Here is a 26,571-nt window from a genome sequence, read left to right as displayed (position 1 = left end):
CCACCCGAGGCCGCCTCAGAATAAAAAAGTACTCCTATCATTAATTGTTTGTTTTTCCTCTGCAGATCTTTTCCCGACAACATCAACATCGACTCGTGTTTTGTGGTGTTTATGCTCGTTGTAATATGGTGAATATGCTTGATCGTAGTTGTTTGGAAGTTCATTGTAACCTCGTGGGAAGGCCATAACTTGTCGCTTGATAATTTTTTTCAGGCTTTTCTTTAGTGTTCTTTTAGCTGGCTTGTTCTCTGGCCTTGCTATCTGTTTTCTTTTCTCTGATGTGTCTTTCTCCTTAGTTTTAGAGGCTTCTGCAGTCTTGGACTTCTCTTGTGCATAGTTGCCTTCTTGTTGTTCACCACCTTCCTGTTCGCTTCCACCCATTTCAACTTGGTCCCGACCAAAGGCACCATGAGAAAATTGTGGTGAGTTTAGCTCTGAAAACCCTCCGTGTTCGCCTCCTTCCATGCTAACTCCTGCAGCTCCAGTAGAATAGCCTCCCTCAACTGCACCTTCAGATCCACCTTCAACCATATGTTCACCTTCACCTCCTTCTGCTGAGTGTCCAGCATAGCCCTCTTCGTGTGGTGCGTGGAAGAATCCCATGCCTCCTTGATACATAAATCTGTGCTCTGGAACACCAACATATGTACCAGAATTTGTCACCATTGAACCCATATGCGAGAGTCTCGCAGCTGGATGCATCATGAATGTGTCATGTGATTTAAGGATTGGCTGACTAACTGCAGGTGGAGGTTGGTGGAAAACCAAGGGTGGTTGATGATAGACAACGGCTGGGCGATGAACGATGACTGGAGGCTGATGGTAGATGATGGGCGGTCTACGGATAACAAGGGGTGGTCTGTGGACAATAATGGGAGGACGATGATAGATCTCTGGGGGTGGATGATAAATGACTGGTGGTCGCTTTACAATAATGTCATTCTTCTTGCTTTTCTTTCCACTTTTTTCACCTTTTTTGCCATGCTTTGAGTTGGCGTGGAAAGATAACTTCTTTCCTTTTGTTTTCTTTTTCGTCTCTTCTTTCTTTGGCTTTCCAGTTTGTTTTTCTTCATCAGTGCTTCGCTTCTTGATCAGTTTTGCAAGGAGAGACCGCTTCTTCTTATCATCATTATCTTCATCATCTTGATCTTCTTTCTGCGCTTTCTTCGTTTTTGCAATGCTAGATTTGCCTACCCCAGGAACTCCCTCATTTCCATGTCCGAACTGACCCTGTCCGAATTCGCCATTTCCAAACCCTGCGTCTGGAATACCGCCTTGTCCTACAAATCCGGCATCACCTCCTTCAGCTCCATGACCAAAGTCGGCAGCGACTTCAGCGCCATGACCTGCTTCTTCACCGCCGAAGAATCCACCTGCATGTCCTTCGTCATGATCAAATCCTCCCTGCAAGGCAAATTTAAAAATGGTATTAATTTGTGTCAAATCGTGTCAAAAATATTGGATGTTAATCCTGTTTAGAAACAGTGACATACTTGGATCAAAATGATATGGCAAACATTACCTCAAACAGAGCCCTAATAATTGGCAGCTTCAAAAAAGAGCCCCCAAACTTGAGTGTATGACATTTATTTCTAGGTTAGGTGATACTTGACTGATAATCTTAATCTTAATCTTAATCTGATAATCTTGTTGTAACATTGTAAATGCTTTCGATATTTTTTATAGTTTGCATATGCTACCTGTAACATAGCTATTAGATATATAATGCTCTGGTTTATTTAACGTTAGCTGTTACAACACTATTTGAGACAAACATGCAGCAATTTAATGGACTGCATTAGACAGTTTGTTCACTGCAAAAGAATATGTGTAATTGTTTTCGTAACCAAGCAAATTGATAATTCATTGTTAAAACAAATTTTCCATCATAAGTCATTTTTTGCATATTATCTGCGTTTTAACTGCACTTTATCTGCGTGCTAACCGCGTTTTAATTTTCGTATCGTACCTCATGGTGTGCATCGACTCCAACATATCCGCCAGCATGCTGCAAGCTGCTTCCAACATGCTCGTACTCTGGCCTTGAATAATAAGCATCATGTGATTGCATCATTGGTTGGTGTACTGTGGGTGGTGGGGTATAAAAAATAACAGGAGGCTGGTGATATACGACTGCTGGTCTATGTACAATGACTGGTGGTCTGTGCACGACAACCTCTGGACGGTGCACAACAATATCAGGCCTGTGGACAATCAAATCTGGTCGGTGATAGACCTCGGGTGGCTGATGATAGATCAGCGGTGGACGAAAGAAAACGACGCGGTGTTTTTTCGAGGCTGATTCCTCCTTTTTGACTTGCTTGTGATGTTTTTCCTTAGTTGAGCGCTTTTCCTTGCTGCTCTTTGGAACTATCGATTTTCCATATCCGTGACCTCCTTCTTCGTGACCTCCATGATGACCAAATCCTCCGAATCCGCCGCCTAAGCCTCCGCCTAAACCGCCGCCTAAACCGCCGCCTAAACCACCACCGAATCCTCCTCCGAATCCGCCATGGTGTCCAAATCCACCAGACCCGCCATGGTGTCCGCCGAATCCTCCAAAGCCGCCGTGGTCTCCGAATCCCTCATCACCGTGTCCTTCTTCGTGTCCCCAGTCACCTTCGTGTTCGTGTGATGCTTCGTGGTGTGCGACGTCGTGTCCCTCGTAGTAGCCGCCATGACTGACCGTATCTGCAAGAATGATAATGATAGAGACCATTGGGTTTCAAGTATTATTAACTATTATTTTTAAGAAAATATAAACATTAATAAGCTATTGAGTTACAAAGACGTCGGAAGCTTTTCGAAGTTAGAAGTGCACAGGCAGGAAGGAGCACCGTGTCGAAAAAAAGCTTTTTCAAAGAGGTTGCTTTTAGAAAAGGGCATCATTCCAAAAGTTGAGGGGAAACGCATCATTGGCGCATCCCCGGTTTCGACATCCCTGCTTGCTGATTTATCTTGTTAATCATTCTTCGCTCTCTGTATATGGCCTTTATAAAGAGTGAATGTAGAGATCTGGCTATAGTCCAGGTTATTGTAACTATAAGGCAAGAGGCCATTAAATTTTCAATCAGTTTCCTGCTAATGCACTTTTTCGTGTTTTTAGGCTGCTGAGGACCCAGTGGATATTTTAGATATATCAAGTGTATAAAAGAGACTTTTAGTCAAGGTATGTCAAAATTTATTTATTCATCCTTGTTTAGTTGTGATTTATATATAGGTCCAAACCATGCGGTGACTTGACGATGGTAGCCCCTGTTCTCGGGAGCTGGACCTGTCCTTGTAGCGTGTTATTCAAGTTAAAAAGTTTGGAAATAAACTTTCTTGTAAAAACTTGTCATTTATAATCTTGAGTCAATCCTGAAAAGTTAAAAGTCGGGGTTAATAGTTTTTGTATTGATACTTGCATACTTCAAATCTTGCTCGAATTTATCGTCTCGTTCCTACTTTGTTACTGATTGGTTTATACCAAACAGACTCGTTTTATACATACTCAAATTAGTAATGATTGATCGCACACATGTAAAGAGTATTAAACCCTCACAACCCCTATTACAAGGTAAATCCCTGCAACCCTATTTTCTTTTGAGCCGAATGCCCAAGCACTCGGCTAATATGCGCGGCTATCATCATCAAATGTATAGCACAGCATCACGTGACCAATATCAGTATAGTGTAAGTATTAGTGATTTGATTTCCCAATAATCTTGAGTTGAAAGGAAGGCAAATTTGACTTTATTTTCGAAAGTTTGAATTATAACTTTTTGAGTACGAAAATATTTCGAGATATCATGTTACCTTAAAACAAAAAATGTTTTAACTTGACATAATTAGAAATTACCTCCTCCTGCTCCTCCTCCTTCGCCTCCAAATCCACCGCCACCAGCTCCTCCGCCGTGCTCAATCTCTGATCCAACTTGATGTGGCTCTTGTTTCGTCACAAACATATCGTGTGAAACAACGTGAGGTCTGTGGAGCACTGGAGGCGGTTGATGGAACACAACTGGGGGTTGGTGGTAGACAACAGCAGGTCTATGGACCAAAACTGGTGGTTGGTGAATAACTACCGATGGACGGTGAATAACAATATCCGGACGATGAACGATTATGTCTGGACGGTGATACAATTCTGGGCGTGGATGGAAGATAATATCGGGTCGTTGCACGACGATGTTCTGTTGATCGGCATGATGATGATCATGATCATTATGATGTTCCCATGTGTTGTCGTGTCCGTGTCCCCAGTCATGATGATCCCAGTCTTCATCAAAGTGGTGTCCATCATCATGTCCTTCGCCATGACCGGCATAGCCGAAGCCATGTCCACCGAATCCTCCTTCGTGACCACCTTCATGTCCGCCAAATCCTCCTTCATGACCGCCGATTCCCTCATGTCCGCCAAATCCTCCTTCGTGTCCTCCTTCATGTCCACCGAAGCCACCCTCATGACCGCCGAAGCTTTCGTGTCCTCCGAAACCTCCCTCGTGTCCACCTTCGTGTCCGCCGAAGCCACCTTCGTGTCCGCCAAAGCCTCCTTCGTGTCCACCAAAACCACCTTCATGGCCTCCAAATCCACCTCCAAAATGCCTTTTATGTCCAGTTTCTTGGAAGTTCTCTATGGCGTCTTTTCTTGTTCCTTTGACATTCTTCTTATGCTTTTTCGTGGAAACTTTTGATTTCACATAACCAAAACCTAGAGAAGAAAGTATGTACTTTACGGCTGACTCCGCTTTATTTGAGTTGAATTTTTCGCAACACGCATATTTGCTCTGCGGGTCTGAAACTGATAGCTTGTTACAAACAGTAAAAGAATCTCTGGTCTACTTTAGGTCAGTTTCCTTTTTACCGTACCTTGACCCGGCAGGATTAGTTGGCAGGATTAAACAAAAACAACCTGATATTAGACTATATTCAACATGCAGCAGACAGACATTACTTGCGTTAATAGTTAAATTAGAAATTGAAATTGGCTATTAAATATGTCTGAGCAAATGTTCTGCAGCTTATAGTTTGTTTAAGTCTGTTAAACTGTAAGCTTATTGTCATGTATGCCAAAATATGTTCATTTTATATCTCTAACCCTTACTAGACATATAAATAGAAATGTGATTTTTATATATCATGTTATTACCCGTATATCTAGTGTTATGAGTTTTATCCTTATATCATTTGTCTATTATCACCTCATTTATAATATCCCTTTCATGTTATATCATCTTCTTCCCTATCATATGAATACATTTCACAGCATATTATGTTTAATCGCGACATAAGGTGGCCTTTAAAATTCGTTAAGAAAACATGCTTGGTATTCCTACCTGTTCCTCCGTGACCTCCTCCATATCCTACACCGTAACCGTTACCGTAACCATGGCCGTTACCGTACCCGTAACCACCATATGATCCGTGATGATTACCATCTCCTTCAGTGTATCCCACATGAGACACGTGTGATGCAACATGGACTGGTACGTGATGTGTTCCGTAATGGTTGTGTGACACAACATGGGGGGTATGCACAACAGGGGCGGGTTGATGGAACACCACTGGTGGGGAATGGTACACAACAGGTGGTTTGTGGACAACCACTGGTGGTCTATGAATGACAACTGATGGTCTCTTAATGACAATGTCAGGTCTGTGGACGACAATGTCCGGCCGATGAATGACCTCTGGTCGGCGATGAAAGACGATATCGGGACGACGGTGCACAGTTACATGATGCTTCTTTTTACCTTGTGTTCCCTTCTCAGTTTTGGCTTCTTTTGATTCATCTGCACTGCGCTTTGCTTTTGTTGCAGTCTCTTTCTTGGGAAGTTTATGTTTCTTTGCAGCATTCTTCTTGCTTTCAATCTTGGACTTTGCAAATCCATTTCCGTGGCCACCAAAACCACCTCCATGTCCAAAACCTCCACCAAATCCGCCATCATGTCCGCCAAATCCGCCACCATTTCCGCCAAATCCACCACCATGTCCGCCAAATCCGCCACCATGTCCGCCAAATCCGCCATCATGTCCGCCAAATCCGCCATCATGACCACCAAATCCGCCATCATGACCACCAAATCCGCCATCATGACCACCAAATCCGCCATCATGACCACCAAATCCGCCATCATGTCCGCCGAATCCGCCATCATGTCCAAAACCTTCACCATGTCCAACATGGCCTACGTCATGTCCCTCATAGTAACCACCGTCTCCATATGAATCTCCACCATGGCCATATCCTCCACCACCATGCCCACCATAGCCACCGCCATGCTCAACATTGGAACCAACATGATGCGGTACTTGATGCGTAACGTAGTTATCATGTGACACCATATGAGGTCTGTGCACAACTGGAGGAGGCTGATGGAATACAACTGGCGGCTGCTTAAGGACAACAGCAGGCCTGTGAACTAAAACAGGGGGTTGATGGATAACAACTGATGGCCTGTGAATCACAATATCGGGACGATGAACTATGATATCAGGTCTATGGTAAAGCTCTGGGCGAGGGTGGAAGACAATATCCGGTCTTTGCAGAACAACATTTTGAGTGCCACTATGATGGTGATCATGATCTTGGTGGTGTTCCCAAGTGTTTCCATGTCCGTGTCCCCAATCATGCGTATCCCAGTCATGGTCAAAATGATCATCGTGGCCTCCGTGGTGGCCGCCATGATGGCCTCCTTCGTCACCAAATCCGTGACCGCCAAATCCATGTCCGCCGAAACCACCGTCGCCATGTCCACCATATCCGCCATCGCCATGTCCGCCAAATCCGCCATCGCCATGTCCACCGAATCCGCCAAATCCGCCATCACCATGTCCGCCAAATCCACCATCACCATGTCCGCCGAATCCGCCATCACCATGTCCGCCGAATCCGCCATCACCATGTCCGCCAAATCCGCCATCACCATGTCCGCCAAATCCGCCATCGCCATGTCCTCCAAATCCACCATGGTGACCAAAGTCACCAAATTCAAACTTCTTGGAGCTCTTTACATCTTTTACATGTTCTTTTTCGGGTTTGCTTTTTCCTGGAACAGCTGATCTGAGTGCAGCCTCACCAAGTGCATCTACGATAGGTCTTGGTGCAAAGTAAAATGCTGGCGCAGTTGCTGGTGCAAAGAAAAAGTGTGCATCTGCCGCAGGGAAAACTGGACCAGCAAAAGTTCCAGCTCCTGGTCCAACCCATCCACCATGACCCAAGCTTTGACCGCCATAGCCTTGACCGTGACCGCCATAGCCTTGACCGTGACCGCCATATCCTCCAAAAGAACCAAAGCTTCCGAAACCGCCAAATCCTCCAAAACCATGACCTTCTTCTGCGTGGTAACCTTCCTGGCCAACGTATCCGCCGGTATGAGAGAGTTCAGAACCAACGTGATGTGGTTCTTGATGTGTTACATACATGTCATTGGAAACTGCATGTGGTTGATGTACAACTGGATCTGGGGTGTGGAATACAACTGGTGGTTGGTGATATACAACTGATGGTCTGTGAACAACAACATCAGGCCGATGTACAACATATGGAGGTCTGTGTATAACTACGTCAGGTCGATGAATAACAAGTGGTGGTCGATGGTAGATTTCAGGACGCTGGTGATAAATGATATCTGGCCGATGAACATAAACATGGTGCTTTTTGTGCCCTTTTGCAGTTTTCTTTGAGTCCTTCTTAGTGGTTGTTCTTTTATATCCAAACCCTCCATGGCTTACATCTGCTCCGTAACCATGACCGTATCCTGAAACACCATAGCCATTTCCGTACCCGTTACTGAAGCCGTTTCCATAACCGTAATCAGTGACTCCGTATTCTCCATGATGACCAGCTTCATGATAACCCTCACTTCCAACGTAACCTCCGGTATGTGAAACCTATAAATGAAACAAATATTTTCATGAAATTTTTTGTCTACAATTGCTTCAGTTAAAGAAAAATTAACTGTATTTTATCTACATATATTGTATTAACATATATTGATACGTAGACAGTAAAGAGTTATTGGTAACATATATGTATCTAACAATCTTTTACCCATGTATCTAACAAAACACCGCCTTTTTGTCCAGTTCGCTGACAGCCGATCTGTGTACTGTCACATAAAAAGAACAGACCGTTGAAATAATTTCCTCTTACTGCCTTATCTTAAGTTAAGTTAGTTGTTGCACCTTGTTTTAGCTTTTTAGATGTGTTAAAAGAACATAAGGGCCTTAGTCGTACCTTGCCACTAGTTAAAGGCATTTGACACAGGTAAAAGTGGCTCACAGTCACTCGACCACGAGCGGTTGACCAATCAAATTTAGCCGAATTTATGTAAAACGTTTTGAAGAAAACTGTATTTACATTGCCCTTTGTTTGCTGCATGTTATCTGACATTATTTCTTTATTATCTTAATATGCTATTTTATTATTTAAAATATGTCTCTCTTACCTCTGAGCCTATTTGATGGGGCTCCTGATGTGTCACATACATATCATGCGACACAGCATGTGGCTGGTGTGTGACAGGATCAGGTGTGTGGAAGACAACTGGAGGTTGATGATAGACTACATCTGGTCTGTGGACAACTACAGGAGGGCGATGGACAACGTACGGTTGTCTGTGGATAACAACATCTGGGCGATGTACGACTAAGGGTGGTCTGTGGTAAATCTCTGGGCGTTGATGATAAACAATGTCTGGTCTATGTACAAGAACATGGTGCTTTTTGTGTCCCTTTTTGGTATTTTTCTCTTGAGCTTCCTTTGTCTTTTCTGCTGATCTAGTGACTCTTGATTTCTTAGCAGACTTCTTTTTAGATGATTTTGTTTGGCTGCTTCTCTTATAGCCAAAACTGTCACCGTGATGACCCCCATCACTAGCAACATCTATGCCACCATCAAAACCATGGTTATTTCCAAAAGCATGGCCCTCGCCATCACCGTGTTCTTCTTGATCTGAATAGTAGCCTTCTTGCCCCACGTATCCTCCTACATGTGCTGTTTCTGATCCAATATGGTGTGGCTCTTGGTGTGTCTCGTACATATCGTGTGACACAGCGTGTGGTTGGTGTAAAACAGGGTCTGGTGTGTTAAATACTACAGGAGGTTGGTGATAAACAACTGAAGGTCGGTGGACGACGACATCTGGACGGTGCACAACAACTGGTGGTCGATGAATGACTATATCTGGTCTATGGACAATTAGAGGGGGTCTGTGATAGATTTCAGGCCTCTGATGATAGATAAGGTCTGGTCTTTGCACAACGACGTGGTGCTTCTTCTCTCCTTTACTTGTTTTGAGTTCACGCTTGGCACCCATCTCTGGCGCTCCAACTTCCTCGTGTCCGAATCCAAGTCCAGCATTCAAATTACCAAGAGCGTTGCTGAATGCGGCCCCATATCCCATTTGACCGGCTACTTCAGGCCCTATTGGTCCAGGACCGGGAATTCCTCCTACGAAGCCGTGACCTCCAAAATCACCCCCGTGTTCTCCTTCAAAGCCACCGTGCCCAGCGTCTCCATGGAATTCTTCGCCATGCTCTTCGTCGTGATTGTAATAGCCCTCTTGGCCGACGTAGCCGCCAGCATGAGACAGTTCTGATCCAATCTGGTGTGGCTCTTGATGTGTCACATACATATCATGTGAGACAGCATGTGGCTCGTGCAGGACTGGATCCGGAGTGTTGAATACGACCGGCGGTTGGTGATAGATAACAGCTGGTTTGTGGACAACAATTGTTGGTCTGTGAACTATGAATGGTGGTCTGTGAATTACCACATCCGGTTGATGGAATATCAGTGGTGGTCTGTGGTAAATTTCCGGTCTTTGATGGTAGATCAGGTCTGGTCTTTGAACAACAACGTGGTTTTTCTTAGACGCCTTTACGTGTTTCTTTTCAACTGATCTTGTTGATCTGACCTTGGCATTTTGGTCGCTGCTTTTTTCTGGCTTCTTTGGAACTCCGTGTCTCTTGAATTGTGGAGCACCCATTCCATAACCACCAGAAAGTCCTGGCTCTGGTCCAATTTCTGGTCCACCTTCTGGTCCACCTAATAGTGAAAGCAAAAGTAAAAAATCATATTTTTAATTGCATCGTAAAACAAACTTTATAAATCAAACGGATTTGGCTGTTTTGGATTATATTGATGCTTAACATATTTTTAAGGCCCATTTTTATTTTTAAGGCCCAGTTACTGAAGGAAATAGCTGTACATGCATTTTGTTCCAAATTTGAACGTAGTAAAAAACATCCGTAGTTGCAAAATGCTATTTTCATTTAAATGAATTTTTGAAAGACTTTGTTGAAAGCTTGAATCTTGACTGACATGTTTCTTTACTTGACATGAATCTTTACTTGATGCTAACTGGATGCGGATTTGAATTGCTATCAAGATATTTCTGAAAATAGTATTTAAGAATGTTTTTTGCTACTTTTGCAAAAACTGCACAACTTGTCTACACTTTAGCGGCTTCAAGATTTTTGAATATTTCAGTTAACAATAAAGCAATATATTTCTACACGTTCGTTCAATTTCTTGTAGACATCATAGGTCTATCATTCCTTATAAGGGACAACAAAGCCATTTCCACCATTGATTGTTAGTGTTTATAAGAAAATTTTCGGCATATTTAGCTGCAAGAAATAACGGCTCGTTCATTCCTCATGATTCGTCAGATGAGTTGAACCTCTGATGGATATATAACTAAGGATATGTAGCCACAGTGTCCAATAAAGAGGGGATGCAGAAAATAAGGAACAGTCTCTGAAAAAAATTGTTTCTTGTAACTTTATGCCATTGTTAAGCAGTATTCTTTGAAGGAAGTTAACTATGTAATTACCTGGCATTGGTGAGTTCAATCCGGTTTCTGGCATAGGTTCAGAGACTGGGACTCCAGGACCTGCTGGAGTGAATTCTCTGGCCATTGGGTTTTCTTCGTGGAGTCCACCATGGTCTTCAAATCCACCATGACCCATAAATCCTGCCTCATGACCTTCGAAGCCACCGTGACCTTCGAAGCCACCGTGACCTTCGAAGCCACCGTGACCTTCGAACCCACCATGACCTTCGAACCCACCATGACCTTCGAATCCACCATGACCTTCATATCCTCCGTCGAATCCATGTGCTTCCCCATGCATTCCCTCTGCTCCGTGACCATTTGGACCTTGAAAAATAATATGATATGAAGATGAGTGATAAAATATTGAAATCTAATAGAATGATAGTTAATTAAATTGAAATTAGATTTCATTGTGGTTTGAATATAAGTTTAAAGTAAAGTAATGTTGCTTTTTTAAAATTAAATATATTGAATCCGAATAATTAGCAATGCATCTAAATGGACTAATGTTTTGTAATTTTAGAGTCAATTTCAATGCTTTGATACACAATAATGGCCTCGAAAGGATCAAAGTGCCAAGCCAATCGCATTTTGTCACTTCATTAAGCAAGTAAGATTGCCAGTATTTCTTTTTGTCTTTTTGGCATTATTCATTTGTGATTTAAATCTCAATGTTCGTCATTTTTTCTTTGTTTATCTTAAATTTATGTTTATTTAACAATAAAGGATTCAGAACTGTCATTTTAGACACATTAACTTGCGCATAACCATTACTAATATTAAATGCAAGTAGATCTTTGAGACAATTTGGTTTGCAAAGGCTTCATTAATACCCATTTAACTTTTATCAGTGGCATATCTACAGGAAATAGCAGGTATGGCTTGTTCTTCAATCCCGCTTCCCTCTAGGTAGTCTTTCATTTTTTTCTTCCCTTAAGATTTCTTTCAATCCCTTAAGATTGTCTTTCATTTGCAGAAACGATTTGAGGCATAAGCAGTTAATCGTTCCCAACCCTCTGCCATATCTGCCACTCCTCAGACACGCCACTGGACCTGATATTGTCGTAACGTGTACTGATAATGCAAAAAACATTACGACTATTAACCTGCGTATGACATTGGCTGTCCAAAGTCTGGGTAGCTTCCAGCGCCATGTGCATATCCAGTTGGTCCATAAAATTGATTATGAGGGTACCCGAGTATAGGCCCGTGGGGTACACCAACATATGCACCTATCTTATTTACAACGGAGCCCATGTGGGTGTAGGAACTTGATGGATGCATAGCGAAGGAGTCATGTGAGACAAGCAACGGCTGTTGAACGGCTGGTGGTGGCTGATGGAAGACCAATGGCGGTTGATGATAGACAACTGCAGGGCGATGTACAATAACAGGTGGCTGATGATAGATGATCGATGGACGATGAATCAATAGAGGTGGCCTGTGTACGACAATATCAGGTCTGTGGTAGATTTCTGGTGGAGGGTGGTAGATGATCGGTGGTCGATTCACTACAACATCCTTCTTCTTCTTCTTACCTGTCTTGAATTTGTCCGCCCCCTTTTCATTTGACTTTGGAACAGAGGTCTTCTTTGATGCTTTTTTGGCGTTTGTCTTTGGCTCGGCTGTTTCTTTAACCTAAAACCAAACGGTCAAACCAATTGCTTTTTGAACAGCTGTCATATTTAAAATCGGACTTTCATATTAAAAACATTGTCTGCTTAGATCTTAAAAAAGGACCACGACCAAAAGTGACAGGTTATTTTTTCACAAAAATCCATTAAAAAAGTGAATGCATAAAATCTGTAAAAGTCTTAATTCGATAAAGCAATTCTTCTACTTTCATGTGTTCATATGTCACCTCGATTCGAGAACCACGTAAATCATTCTAGAAAAAATATTTCCTCGGGCGTTTTTACCTTGTAACCTAAATGTAAACTGTTTGGGCCTATGCCTTTAGCAAAAAGAGTTTATAAGTGGTGTATGTTATGACTTACCTCTCTGCGTACTTTTTCACGGATAACGTTTTGGATGTTTTCAACGAGCGACCGTATGTTCCTCGCTTCTTTGTTGCTTTCCTTCTTTGGGCTGGTTGACTTCTTCTTTGCTTCAGTCGTCTCATCAGCGACTTCAGTTGCGTCATCACTCACTTCATCGTTAGCTGTATCGCAAATGCAGTCCTTTTTGCCATGGCAACCACAGTGATTATGATGTGCCACTGGTACAACGTGCAAGTCATGTACATGATGTGTCACAAATTTATGATGGTGAATTACCGGGTGGACCACGACAGGGGACTGATGGATGACAACTGGTGGCTTATGAACAACAACAGGGGCTTGATGGTAAATGATTGGTCGCTGGTGCACAACGATTGGTGCTCTGTGAAAAACTATATCAGGCCTGTTGATAACATCAGGTGGGCGACGAATAACCATAGGTGGCCTGTGGTACACGGTATCGACACCATGGTCCTCCACCATGCGGTGGCCGTCATATACATGCCCGTAGTCATGTCCTATCGGAGTGAAAGTATGGTCTACGAAACCATCTCCTTGGAAACCATGTCCGCCATAGCTACCACCATGGCCACCACCATAGCTACCACCGTATCCAGCGCCAAAGCCAGCGCCAAGGCCAGTGCCAATGTCACCGCCAATGCCACCGCCAATGCCACCGTCAATGCCACCGTCAATGCCAGCGCCAATGCCACCGCCAAGGCCACCGCCAAGACCACCGCCAAGACCACCGCCGAGACCACCGCCAAAGCCACCGCCATAGCTACCGCCAGTTTGAATGCCTTCTTGTCCACCAATGTGAGCTGTAAAAAGTAAAGTGACGTAAATGAGGCTATGTTTGCAAAGTTTCATATCCTAGCCCTAAGTGTTTTGAGTTTTGCTATGTTTGAATTAAAGTTAAAGAGAACAAGAATGAATGCGAGTAAAGAAGAACTGACAAACAAAGAAAGATTGGTTAAAATAAGGCGTTTAGAGAAATATTTCGCACAAACAGGAAGTAGTAAGTATTGAAAACCAGATGCAAGGAAATTGGAAAGCTGAAGTGATAAACTGAAAAGTGGGAGGAGAAATGTAGTGTAAAAATGTAATGTATATGTTAGAAGGTTGAATGGAGAAGATGACATATTTGTTAAAGAGCACGTGAAAGAATACAATTTTGATAAATATTTGATTGAAATAAAGAAGAATCTTAGCACAATTTGGCAACTTATCATGACATCGCTCCTGTCTGAATTAAAGTAAAATTTTCAGGGGCGGGGTGATGTCCGATTTTAGTTACGAGGTTCACTTTTCAAGTTGATTAAATAGAATGATTTATTTATCTCAAAAGTTTGGGTCCCTCTTCAGAGCATATAAATTCTTCTCATCCCGTAAACTTTTAACAATTTACAAATCTCAATTTCATCTTTTTGGCGTACTTCTCTCATATTTGGGTGGCGAGCTCTATCTTCTTTGTTATCTTGACCAAATTCAGTCAAATACTACCGACTCATCAGCAACTTACAAGGTTTCCCCAGCTTCTTGCAACCCAGCGTTTTCTTGCTGACCCATCAATTTTATACCGATACTATCATAGACTAGGAAACTAGAGATACTTCGTCCAATGAGATACGTCAAATTCACCAAAATAGCCCCACCCTCTCCCCTGCGCTCTCCAATTCCGAATCTCCTTGCCAAATTCACCATCTCCTTCCCACAACTCATTCTTCCCAGACCTTGTAACCTTAGGAAAACTGGTTTGCTTTATAACCGGTTTTCTGTCAAAACTAAATTCAGCAGACTTGATCTCCCTGATCACTTTTCGCAGCCTCTCCCTCCCTCTCTTCTCAATCTCTCCCTCCCTCTCTTCTCAGCCTCTTCCCCCTCTCTTCTCAGTCTCTCCCCCCTTTCTTGTCAGGCCTGCTCTAGGTATATTGCTGCCAAAAGATTAACGCATATCAATTTTCGTACTGGTTTTTTCAAAACCTGTTTCTAGAAACAAGGACAAAATGAGAAAATCCCTATCATCAGAGTCCTGAATCACCTTCCTTTTTTGTGGTATTACAATTCACATTTTTCTCAACAATGAAATCATAAATGATTTTGTGAGAGTTTTGAAAAAATTTTTTTCAAATCTGGCTGAGCAATGTCGTTTCTGTTTTCTGCGGCGCTAACCATGCCATCGATTTACTAGGTAAATGATAAAATATTCATAAATGAAAACTCACAATCGATGAACTGTTTCTTTTGGCTGTCCTTCATCTTCTTTGATTTCCCCTTTTTGCTGCTCTTCTTTTTGGATTTCTTATTAGGAACATGAGATCTGACAACTGCATTTCCACCATATCCGTCATTTGTTCCTGGTACAGGGAAAGAGCCTGGGCCAACTGGTACCATACCTCCAAAGATATTGCTTGACATCCCTTCAAAGCGTTGCACAGGCACAGGCATGACTGGCTGGAATGCCTGTGTGTTTTCCATTGAATACATTTCTTCCTTTTCGGGTGATGCAGAATCCAGAAGGGGTGCATCACGCTCAGGTGCGATTCCCTTTTCAATTTCACCCTGCTCTTCCTGCGATGGGTGTTGAGCATCCTCAGGACCCAATGCGCCATTTATGTAATTGGCCAAATCTGGAATACCTGAGAATGAATTATCAACATTAATAAAGCTCCTTGTTAAAGACTCATTGCTAACAATGAGCCTTTGCGAGGGTGGCTAATTATCCAGGCGACAATCCAAACAATGGCAGTAAACTTCTATGGATTAACCATGATTGATTTCAGACTGTCTGAAATGCATTATGGGATGCTTGCGTAGCGCAATGGCTCATTGTTAGCAACGAGTCTTCAAGAATATAAATTAGTCAAACTTCAAAAATACTGGCAGCTATTTTAAAGAATTTTTCTCCGGGCCTACTTGTTTTGATAAGATACGTTTTTTGAAAATAAAGTAATGTTGCTCGTCAAATTTTACAGAGACATAAAACTTGTATCAAAATAATCCCAAAATAGAGATTTGATCCCTTTAGGGTCTTTTTTATCTTCGAGAGGTTATTTTTTAGATTACCAGTAAACTCCGAAATTATATTTGATTTATTTGAAGGTAATTTTTGCATCTCTGCAAAGAATATGTCTTTCCAAACTCATCTGAAGAAAAGGAACCAAAAATGTTTGAAACTTTTCTAACTTTCTGTTGCTTAACTTGTTATATATAACACCTGGTAATTGTAAGGTGCACTACCTATCAAATCAGTATTTCTCGGGAAACTTTTTGTTAAATATTCTCATTTAGGAGACAATGATTGACACATTTAACACAAAACCTAACTCTTATCCTTTGTTGTATGCTAAAGCGACATAAATAAAACAGCATTAAAAGAATTACAAAAAGGCATGATATGTCAAAGAAGTAATTTGAGTCGCGTTCATGACTGCTGTCCTAAACGTTTGCGCTTTTACGTCAAAAAGTTTCATACTTTGACTAAAGGCCGATTTCCATTTGACATTTTTTGTGCGCGCGGGCGTATCACCCAAATCTGAGCATGCGTAGTTAAAGACTCATTGCTAACAATGGGCCTTTGCGAGCGTGGCGACGATCCAAACAATGGCAGTAAACTATCTTCAATGGTAGTAAATTGATTTCAGACTGTCTAAAATGCATTATGGGATGCTTGCGTAGCGCAATGGCTCATTGTTAGCAATGAGTCTTTGAAATCAAGTGGTCTCGATTTTGCGTCCGCTGTGAGCACCAGAAAGTTAATAGAGTCTCAAATTTTTGTGCGCTCGGCCACATGACAGCAGCATTTAGCTACGCATTCGCGCACAAAAAATGTCAAATGGAATACTGCCTTAAGTTTGATTGATTGCCCGGTGTATGAATGGAGTCAAAGAAGAGGTGTTAGTAACTGGGTTAGTTCATAGGTAGGATTCTATTTCAGAATTTTAAGTCTAATAACTTTTTCCAACTTAATTAGACATTATTCTTTATTAGATGCCCAAAAATTGCCGATATCGTAAAGTAGTACTCCCGTTGTGCTAATTAAATCAGTCATAACTTTACACCTTCTATATAATGTAGTATAGTCTTATTTGTTGTAAAAAGCACTTGAAATTCATAGTTTTACCCAGTTGCAAGAAAGTGCCTATTTTTGTATGGGCTACAAAAAGGACTACTTTCGATAATCATTCAGTGAATCTAGGTGTTTTTAAGAGCACAGCTCGAATTCTTTGTTTACCTAGCTCGATCAACTTCTCAAGGTCATTTTCTAGTTAGAAAGAGTATGTTGGTGAGAGAAATAGTAAGATCTCTCAGCAAAGCAATGAATGTAGAAAGATTGCAAGTGTTAGAAAGCTGTTAGCGTACCTTCCGCACCCTCTGAAGACCGGCGCACTTCAGATTTTTTCTTCACTGTTGGGTCATGGTCTGTTACTAAATGCAAATGTGTCACTTTGTGTTTATGTTTTTGATTTTTTTCATGATGACTATGGTGAACGTGAATTGGTTCATCGTCAACTGTGTATTCGTCATCGGGCTTGAGAATATGAAAGTGATGGATATGGTGATGGTGGATAGTTAGGGGATGGAAATGGACATAATGGGTTGCAGAGCCCTCGTCGGGGACATACCCCTCTGACGATGAATGACTCGAAGTGGAATCAATCTCGTGGTAAACGGGATGAAGCACCGTAGGGGGGTCATGCTGAAGCACCACAGGCTGGTGCACGATTTGTTGATTTGTTTCAACAATATGCGTTGGTGCGCCTTCGACATGCATCGCAGCGTCCATTACAGGCATTGGGGCGTCTGTATGGTAAGCGCCCGTGTAGTGTGCATCGTGGCTTTCAAATGACGTATGCATTGGCATCGCTGCCTGTTGGTCATGCATTTCATGGCTAAGCATTGTATCGTAAATGCTATGAGCTGCATCAGCTCCATGTCCCGATAATCCTAACACATGCCCTGCTGTCATAGTACTATGATAAACATTCACAGGGTCTTGGTGCTCGAGATCAGCAGAACCCGCAATATCCTGGTATTTCACTGTACCTTCTTGTCTACTCCTCTTCTTTGCATGCTCTACGTGAGATCTTTTAGCCAATCCTCCTCCAAAGCGTCCAAAGTTTGCAAGTCCTCCAAGGAAGCCTCCACGTTGTTCTGATTCATATCCCTCAGCAGTTGCATCATTGCCTCCTAATGTTCCTCTTGAAACTCCATTGCCTAAGAAACCCAGGCTTCCTTCGCCTCCAAAATGAGAATCTCCACCTATCCTTCCATATCCTCCGAAGTGTCCTTGTCCTCCATATTGTCCTTCTCCTCCGAAGTGTCCTTGTCCTCCATATTGTCCTTCTCCTCCGAAGTGTCCTTGTCCTCCAAATTGTCCTTCTCCTGCGAAGTGACCCTCTCCGCCGTAATGTCCTTCTCCCCCAAAGTGTCCTTCTCCTCCAAGGTGCCCTTCTCCACCGAAGTGGGATTCATCATAGCCACCTAGACCCCCAAAGTGAGCATCATCTCCAAGTCCGCCCATGTGCCCTAAGAGTCCCAAACCGTTGTGTCCTCCTATAGCATCGCTTTCTTCTCCTCCCATATGTGAGAGGTCGAAGCTATGTGTCTCTTGAGGGTATGAGTGTTCCTCACTGCCTTGTTCTCCGTTAAACAGTGGATGTCCTAAATGAGTCAAAAGTCTAGGTGGGCCAACGTAATGATGTGCTGTCCTCAAAATAGATCCAAGATGCTGTGCAACATAGCTTGGGTGGACGACGAATGTATCATGTGAATATAACAGAGGCTGTTGTACTGCAGGTGGAGGCTGATGGAAAACAATCGGCGGCTGATGATAAACAACGGCAGGCCTATGCACAATTACAGGGGGCTGATGATAGATAATGGGTGGCCTATGTATAACAATTGGTGGTCTATGGATAACAATGTCTGGTCTGTGGTAGATTTCTGGAGGAGGATGATAGATAATGGGTGGGCGGTTTACAACAACGTCTTTCTTGGTTCCTTTTTTGCCTTGTTTTACGGCAGTCGACGTTTCACTTCTCTTAGTATTGTTCTGGCTTGGTGCAGAAGCGGGCTCTTTCTCTACTGTCGGTGCAGTTTCGTTTGCATTTGCTTTGGGTGCTTCTCGTTTTACTTTTTGGTGAGATTCAGCTCTATGATGAGGGAGGGAGCCTTTTTTGTGTGCTTTCTTGGCGTGTTTTGTAGTTGGTATGCCAGATTTTTGTTCACCTATAGTATCTTCCTCGCTGTCAAAACTAAGCTGTCTTGTATGCGCCTGCCCGAGGAGCACATTACCTCCAAGAGCCTGATGATCATCATCATCATCATCTTGTAAAACTGAACCTGTATCGCGGTCAGAATCAACGACCATTTTTGCATTTGGATTCCATCTTGAAGCCGGGGGGATACCAAGCACTGTGCCTGCAGGCATAACTTTAGATCCTACATGTTGAAGTGCTGGACGAGTTGTGAATGTATCTTGCGAATGGAGCATAGGCTGGCTAATGACGGGGGGTGGTTGATGGAACACCAGAGGTGGTTGTCTGTAAAGCACGGCTGGACGATGAACTATGACTGGGGGCTGATGGTAAACGATGGCTGGTCTTTGTACCAATATTGGTGGACGATGCAATACAATCGGTGGCCTGTGGTAGATTTCAGGTGGCGGGTGATAAAGAATTGGGGGTCTATTTACAATAACGACATTCTTCCTCCCAGCTTTTTGTTCTTTTTCCTTCTCTGGCTTGAGGACTGATTTCTTTTCAGCTTTCTTGTTTTCAGTACTTCGGCGCTCAACCTCTGATTTTTTTCTCAGTTTCTTAATTTTTTCACTTAGTTTTACACCACTCTTCTTTTTTGCTGTCTTACTGTCTGACGTCTTTGCAGTATTGCGATTATTTGTAGCTTGTTTGGCTGCATTGCCACTTGGAGCTTGATCGTTTACAATCGGCGTATGTCCGGACGAGTTATTCAATGAAGTCGTATTCGATACGACACCTCGTTTATTTTCGTCTTTTCTCGTTCTCTTTTCGTTGTGATGGTACTCATCATGCATATTTCGTTCCATGTCCATGTGTGGGTCAATGCTGTCGCCGGCAGTTGCCGTATCGCCTGCTGGCTTAATCTTTTGTATTTGCTCATACATATGTTCTTGCTGTTCGGTGAGTCTTCGGTACTCGTGATCCTCTTTCTCAGCCTCTTGTTGCTCGCTAAGTGGTGACTGTGTATCACTGTGTACTTCGGGCATGGGCATTCCAGATGCCTCGTTTTGATTTAATTGGTTTACAGCCTCTCTACCATCATCAGTTATCTGGCTTGTCATTGGGGCACCCACGGAATCATCCCCAGCAGGGAGTTCAGGCATTCCAACGGGACTAAAAGGTTTTTGATCAAGGGTTGGAATCTCGAATCTCTCTCTAGGACTCTCATATCTAAAAAAGAAAAGGATATCTTTGTTCAGTTATGCAATAAGATTGGTTCTTACTCTATTGATAAGCGATAGGGTTGGCTCTTTCTGTGTATTAGAGATATGGTTTACATTTTAAACACAAAAAATGCCGGAAGAATAACTTTTGATGGTAGAATACCAGTTTAACACTCATCAAGCTACGTAACAACAGATTTTCTCTTCGTAGTTTTGATAGAAAACTGTTCCGATAGTGTTCGCCTTTCGCTCATTTTTGGCGCCTTTTTCAAATGGAACGCAAAGATTGGAGAAACAAGGCGTTTTGTGTATAGAGAAAATTTTGATCATGCTTAATTTTCTAAGAAGAGAAATTACAATGAGAGCTAAACAAATGCCACCACAGAATATGGGCAAGAAAAAGTTTACTTGAAAAAAACAGAAAGGAGAGCTTCAAAACTTTTCAAATGGAAATACCATTCGAGTATACACTTTTTTACAAGAAGAATTTTGTAAGAACGCAAGCCTCAAAATTGGTCAAATGCTAAGAACAATAAAGAACAAGCTGGGGCTGAACTACTGTGAGATGCAATTTTGAACAATGTGGTGAAACCCCAGTATAAGACTTCATCTAAAAAACGTGGACGTTTTGCCATCTAGGGGTGCTTTTTCGGTGAATTTTCAAACTTGTCGGCTAATAAAAGATGTCTCACTCACTTTGTTAGCAAACAAGGCCTGAACACCTCCTTAAAGTGCAAAAGCTAGCAATTTTACAGCTTACACCCTAATAATTTAAGAATAGTTTAAAAGCAATCCAGCCTCAGATTTTCGAAAAAATTAAGAACAGCTAGCCAGAACCTCAATTTACTGGTTCTTATGAAAGAGAATGTATTTCAGAATGACTGCGACTTAGTACAAGAAAATTTGAGGTAAGAAAGCGAGCAAGTATATCAAATATTCTAATAGTGAGCAAATATTCTTTGCATGCGTTTTCCGTTTTCTGTCCTTACTGTGAAGGGGAAATCTACCGATAAATACAATGCTTTTTAAACAAGCCTTTTTGATAATAGCAAAAATCAACGCATTTGAGATATAAGTTTCTTCCTTGGCGTGAAAACCTTACTCATTGGGGAAGGGTACACTTTTCAAAATAATAGTTTTGCGAGCTTGTAGAAATTTTACAAATTTGAAATCAGACTTGCGAAGGTTAACTTAATCTCATTAGGGGACATATTTTGAAAATAATCAACTTCCATAAATTTTAGAAGAGAATACCTTTCGAGTGTTTCAGAATGACAGTGACTTAAAAAACGAAATAGATTTGTGGCTTGTGGTTCTGCTGATAAAGAACTACTTGATCTGACATGCGAGCTTTCTAGTTCGTAGTGGATCGCTGATCTTATACTCTGAATGGCCCTATCTTAACAAAGTTTCTTCAAAAGAGTTCCTTTAAACGAATATATTGTTGTGATCAAAGTCTATGTTAAATTGTTTAGTTGAAAAGAACGATTTTTCTGCATGGAGGACCATGTTATTTATTGAGTTTTGTTGACTCCAAGTCCCAAAACCATCTAGATAAGATTTATCCCGGTCCCCCACTCCATGTAATAGTTGATCCAGTTCCTGAGTAGAAAAATTATCTGACTGCCTCCTCGCATCTTTATGTTAATGCAGTGACGGAAATTGCGATTAAATTATCTGCTTAATTGTTGGTTACAACATAGTTTTTATTGCTTTTGCCTGTAAATTTTTTCATTTGTTAGCAAATTTGATTCTTTTTGGAGGTTTTGCCCCCTACCTGAAAAATGAATTTCCCTCTCTTTATCAATGGAATGATTTCAAGAGAGCATTCCTAAAAGAGCATATGCTCGACTTTATAAATTTTGTTTATATGGGACAATGGTTGGTGCATTTTAACATTGTTGGGTTTTTGACCCACTTATTTCTAAAAACTTGCTTTTGTTGACCCTCTAGAAAAACATTAGCCCCCTATTTGCCATATTTTGACGTCGATTCACTGGTATCTGACAGCATTAGTTCATTTTTGAAAAATGGACTTGTCTTCCTGCTTCAGGCACCCGTTGTCCTTTGCTTACTTACAGGTACAAATGCAGTCTCAATTGCTTTAAACAAACCATTCATTGAAAAATAACTTGCACCTTCACTGAGCTTTTGATGTTTGACTTGCTCTAGCGTTACCCTGATTTTGTATCAGGTCAATCAAAGATTTACTGGTTACCAGTAATAAACAAAGCCTTTGGGTTTCTTGGTGCATTTTACTGTATAGTGATCGTAAACAAATAAACAATGTTTACTCCGGTAACTCAGCCAATGGATTCTCAAAAGCTAATCGTTTGTTTCATATTAAGAATCAAACAAACATTCCATTTTGAAACATTGCTGAAATTAAACTCCTTTTTATCACTAAATCAGTCCTAAAGTAACGCTTATTTGCAGTGGCGTTGCCAGCGCAAAAAAAAATGGGGCGACTCTTGGAAATGTTTTTTTAGTATTTTTTATCTATTTCGTAATGTAGTACAATAATTTATCTTTTTTCTATCTTTGAGCAAGCAACTTTCTCAAGCAGCTTTCTTTGCAAGTTCGAAAGTCGAAATCGATCTGATCAGCCCACCTACCAACCCCCCCCCCCAAGGGTTTTCAACGGATTTCGAGAAATTAGAAAATCGACTTCTGGGAAAACTGGGGTGGAAATGTCAACCCCAGTCCACCCCGTGGCGACACCACTGCTTATTTGCACAAATGGACAAAGGACTAGAACGTCGGAAATTGTCAGCATGGACAGTTCTTCAAACTCCATTGTACAAATATCATCGGCAATATTAGTAAGGGCTTGGAAAGACCTGATTTATCCTATTCCAAAAGTCAAATTACGCCTCATCCAAAAGATTCTTAAGGTCTAATTTTTATAAATAAAATATTTTTTTCTTGTCTCGTGTTCTTTTGCGTGAGCCTCAGATAATCGAATCTCAGGCGTACCAGGCAATGGCAACTGCAAATTTTAGACAATGAGGAACCACAGTAAACAAACTTAAATGCGTGCAGTCGTGTTGCTCAACCACAACAACATTTATGATTTAGATTTAAAAAGAGGTACAGTGTCTTTAGAGAATCTTAGCGAAAAAATATTTAGCTGGGCTTTTATTTTTATTAAGAAATAGATAATTTAGCTTTTTTTGCATTAAAGAAGTAGTTCTGTGTCATTTTTGGAATCATAACGCAAAGATGTTGATAAAGAAAAAATTCCAAAACCTGCTTTGCGGATTATACATTTGTTTACAAAATGAACCAATAAACCATGTAACTACCTATTATAGACCACCTTCTAAATGCTATACAAGGAAATTTAGCTTAGTTTACGCTTGGCTCTAGCAGTGCTACTCATTGTAAATACATTCGCATTTTGCATGTATAAGTTTGATCTCAAACCTAGCCTAAGATTTCTACTTAAAGAATGCAATTTTGTGCTTATTTGATCAATAACAGGAGCTAAATATTCCTCTTGCAGCCCTTTTACGCCTTCTTGTTTCCAGCTTTGCAGTAAATGCAAACATTTAGTATTGCCATTTATTTTTGTTAAAAGAAATCAACTTCTAATTTTGAAGCCTTGCTTGCTATTCAATGTCAATAAATTGATTTTTATTATGTACAATTAGAGACCCATAATGATAATGGCCTGCCAGCCCTCAATATTCATACTGTCTATGTTAGAATTTACTTAATTCGCAAACATAGATCAGGTCTATAAAGAAAATTTTGATAAATGTCGTTTTGTGCTACTTCTTGCACATCTTGTTATGCAACAGTGTCATTGCTGTTTGAGTGTGTACAAGTGTTTACAATAAAATTTACATTACTGATGCTACCACCATTTCCCCAATGAATTCTTCTCTATTTTTGTCAAATTTGGCAATAATGGGCCTAAGTTTGAAGGAACCTAATAATTATATTTTTACTGATGTTCTTTCAAATATTTTCCATCTTTTTTATCATTTCATCTTCCACCTTGAACATTAAAATGTTGTCTGGTGATTGGATTAAACTTGTGTATGAAATTGTGTATGTAAAAAAGTGTATGATAAATATTCGACACAATGCGATCTGCATTGAGTTGCATTGCTTGTCATATGTGTTCAAAATTCAGTCTTTGTAGCACAGAGAAGAGCAAAGGTCTAGCCTAATGATATAGCTTATCATAAAGAAAACCTTCCTTCTATAGATGATAGTTATGCAATTAGGTATAGCATTTACTGCGATTTTAAGAATCATAAATGATCTGCTAACCTATTTGGCAAGTGGTTTAAACAAAATCAAACCATTTCTACTCTATCTTAGTGCTAGTAATACTGTCTTTATTCTGGGTACCAGAGCCACTCAAGTGGAAGAAGCGGAGGAGCGAGCTCCTCCATGCCAACACTTTAATCTGTGTAACCCTGGTTATATTGGAGATACTCAGGGTGCAATGTCTTATAGTTGTTTTGGCTCATACTATCACGAGTGTTCATTTTCACATGTTGCTGCATTAATACTGTGTATAGATGAAGATAAAAAGTACGATTATTATGCGAAGTAGCCTTACCTAGCCTCCTTTGGTGCGAAATCTGGGAACTTGTGTTCTGGTTGGTATCTTCGTTTCAATCGCCGTGAATGATGATGCTCCTCTTCTTCTTCAGGGATAGGGCCTCTTGGTACGTGGTATCTGTACTCGCCCTGAGCTGCAAGTTGCTCTTCCTCCATGGTCGGTGGACCGCCCTTGAAATCATCTTCGAAATGTTGGAACCGAAAGTTAGGACCATTAACATGGCTTATTCTCATAAAACGTTGGTCCATTTCTGGTAGGGCTATGCCTGAGTTAAACCCATCTAGTGCCGCGGGGGTTGAAAGACGAGGGTCTTGGGCAGTTTCTACTGTCGATCGACCATATAAGCCCCCATCGACATGATGGCGCCCATACAAATGGTAACCATCACCATCGCCCTCACCCCAACGAGGATGCCCGTAGCCATAACCCTCTTCTCCATGATGGTAAGGGGCAAAGTAGCGTGGCTCTTCAAAACCTCCCTCATGTCCCCCAAAATGCCCGTAAGGCATATACTCCTCATGATGTGGGTAAAATGGTGCAACAAATACGGGATGCTCATAATGGTGACGTCTGTGATGATGATGATGATGTCGGTGGTGATGAGGCATATGATGCATAACGGGGATTGGAGGGGGCATAAATGGCATCATGGGGGCTCCGTGTTGTCCTGGCCTAGATACAACTTGCAAAGAAGCTGGTTTTGCTTTCACTTTTACTCCAGCTGAATTAGCGTTAATTTCTAAATCAGCTGATTTATCGTCAACTTGAAAATGCGATGGCGCGCCTGCTTCTTGTATATCATGTGTTTCCTTTTCGCTACGTTTAAATAATTTTGGTTCGCTGATTGTTTGTCGTTTTTCAAGTCCACTGTTAGTCTCCTCAGTCTTTGAAACTTTCGGTAGCTCGTTACGCTTTGCGTCAGTGTCCGGTTTCGTGTTACTGTCAGCGACGTCGTTAGGCTTCGTAACAATGTCAGTACGCTTCGACATGCCTAGCATATCACCGTTATTAGTGTCCGTAGAAGGGTCGTATTTTTTTATCAAGTCTCCGTTAGTCAGCGGATTGTCAACATTTGCGTCCATGCCCTTCTTTAATAAATTTTTACTAAGGTTATCTGCGTTTTTACCTTCGACATTATGCCTTGTTTCCGCCTTTGCGTCTTGCTCCTCGGCTTTTGTCGGTTTTTCATCCTTCGCCGCTGAAGCTTCCACGCCGTTATCTTTCTCACTGGCTTCATTGCTTTTAGCTTCGATGCTTTCTTCGCTATCGATAGCAACATTACCGCCAGTTTCGCTTTTCTTGGCAGATTCGCTAGCTTTCTCCTCTGTTACGCTAGCCTTTGTTTCGCCTTTCTCCGGGCTTTTGTCTTCCTGTTCATTAGCTTCGCGCTTCGATAACAAGCCCTCTTCTTTCTCATAAAGAGCATCTTCAAAGTTCTCATCAAGCTCTCTCTTAGCTCTTATAATTGATCCTTGTGGTAACCCTTCCACCAGACTATAACAAATATAAATGTTAAAACAAAACACGGCAGCTAGCCATAAGCTTGCTGCCCTGGCCATTGCGTCTTTGTGTTATATTTCCCTCTATAATTCCACGTGAATGCAAAACTTCATTTGTATTGTATCAAATCATTATAATAAGGAAAAATTGAAATTTCGAGGCCAATCGTTTTTAGTTTAACTAGATCTGTTGAACAAACTTGAGACTGGGAGATGATCTCATGACCCCGGCACGGGCAGA

The 26,571-nt window shown here is 41.6% G+C and overlaps 1 protein-coding gene across 5 annotated transcripts; it reads right to left on the bottom strand.

The window, feature by feature from the left end:
- Window positions 1-26,571, bottom strand: LOC135695959 (uncharacterized). Of its 5 annotated transcripts, XM_089113517.1 has the most exons (12): window positions 25,958-26,569; window positions 24,829-25,012; window positions 17,189-20,259; window positions 15,052-15,465; window positions 12,824-13,647; window positions 11,933-12,464; window positions 10,824-11,150; window positions 8,433-10,033; window positions 5,319-7,875; window positions 3,842-4,693; window positions 1,970-2,691; window positions 1-1,404 (listed from the first exon to the last, which is right to left on the bottom strand). In XM_089113517.1, exons 1-12 carry the CDS (start codon window positions 26,388-26,390, stop codon window positions 16-18), a joined length of 12,906 nt encoding a protein of 4,301 aa, XP_088969643.1. In that variant the 5' UTR covers window positions 26,391-26,569; the 3' UTR covers window positions 1-15. The 5 variants fall into 5 exon arrangements, with proteins under 5 accessions (XP_088969643.1, XP_088969641.1, XP_065071267.2 ...); XM_089113515.1 differs by having other exon boundaries at window positions 12,365-12,464; window positions 24,829-26,571; XM_065215195.2 differs by having other exon boundaries at window positions 24,829-26,570.

This window comes from Rhopilema esculentum, chromosome 17 (assembly GCF_057945365.1).
Source record: "Rhopilema esculentum isolate cy_ngs chromosome 17, ASM5794536v1, whole genome shotgun sequence".
Classification (NCBI taxonomy): domain Eukaryota; kingdom Metazoa; phylum Cnidaria; class Scyphozoa; order Rhizostomeae; family Rhizostomatidae; genus Rhopilema; species Rhopilema esculentum.
Note: the sequence above shows the minus strand (reverse complement) of the source record. Positions and strands in the feature narration are given on the sequence as shown.

Coding starts and splice junctions, on each gene's coding strand:
- LOC135695959 (XM_065215195.2), bottom strand. CDS start 26,390: ATGGCCAGGGCAGCAAGCTTATGGCTAGCTGCCGTGTTTTGTTTTAAC. Junction 7,876..8,432: donor CCCATCAAATAGGCTCAGAG/GTAAGAGAGACA, acceptor TTTCATTTATAG/GTTTCACATACCGGAGGTTA. Junction 2,692..3,841: donor AGGAGGAGGAGCAGGAGGAG/GTAATTTCTAAT, acceptor TCATTCTTGCAG/ATACGGTCAGTCATGGCGGC.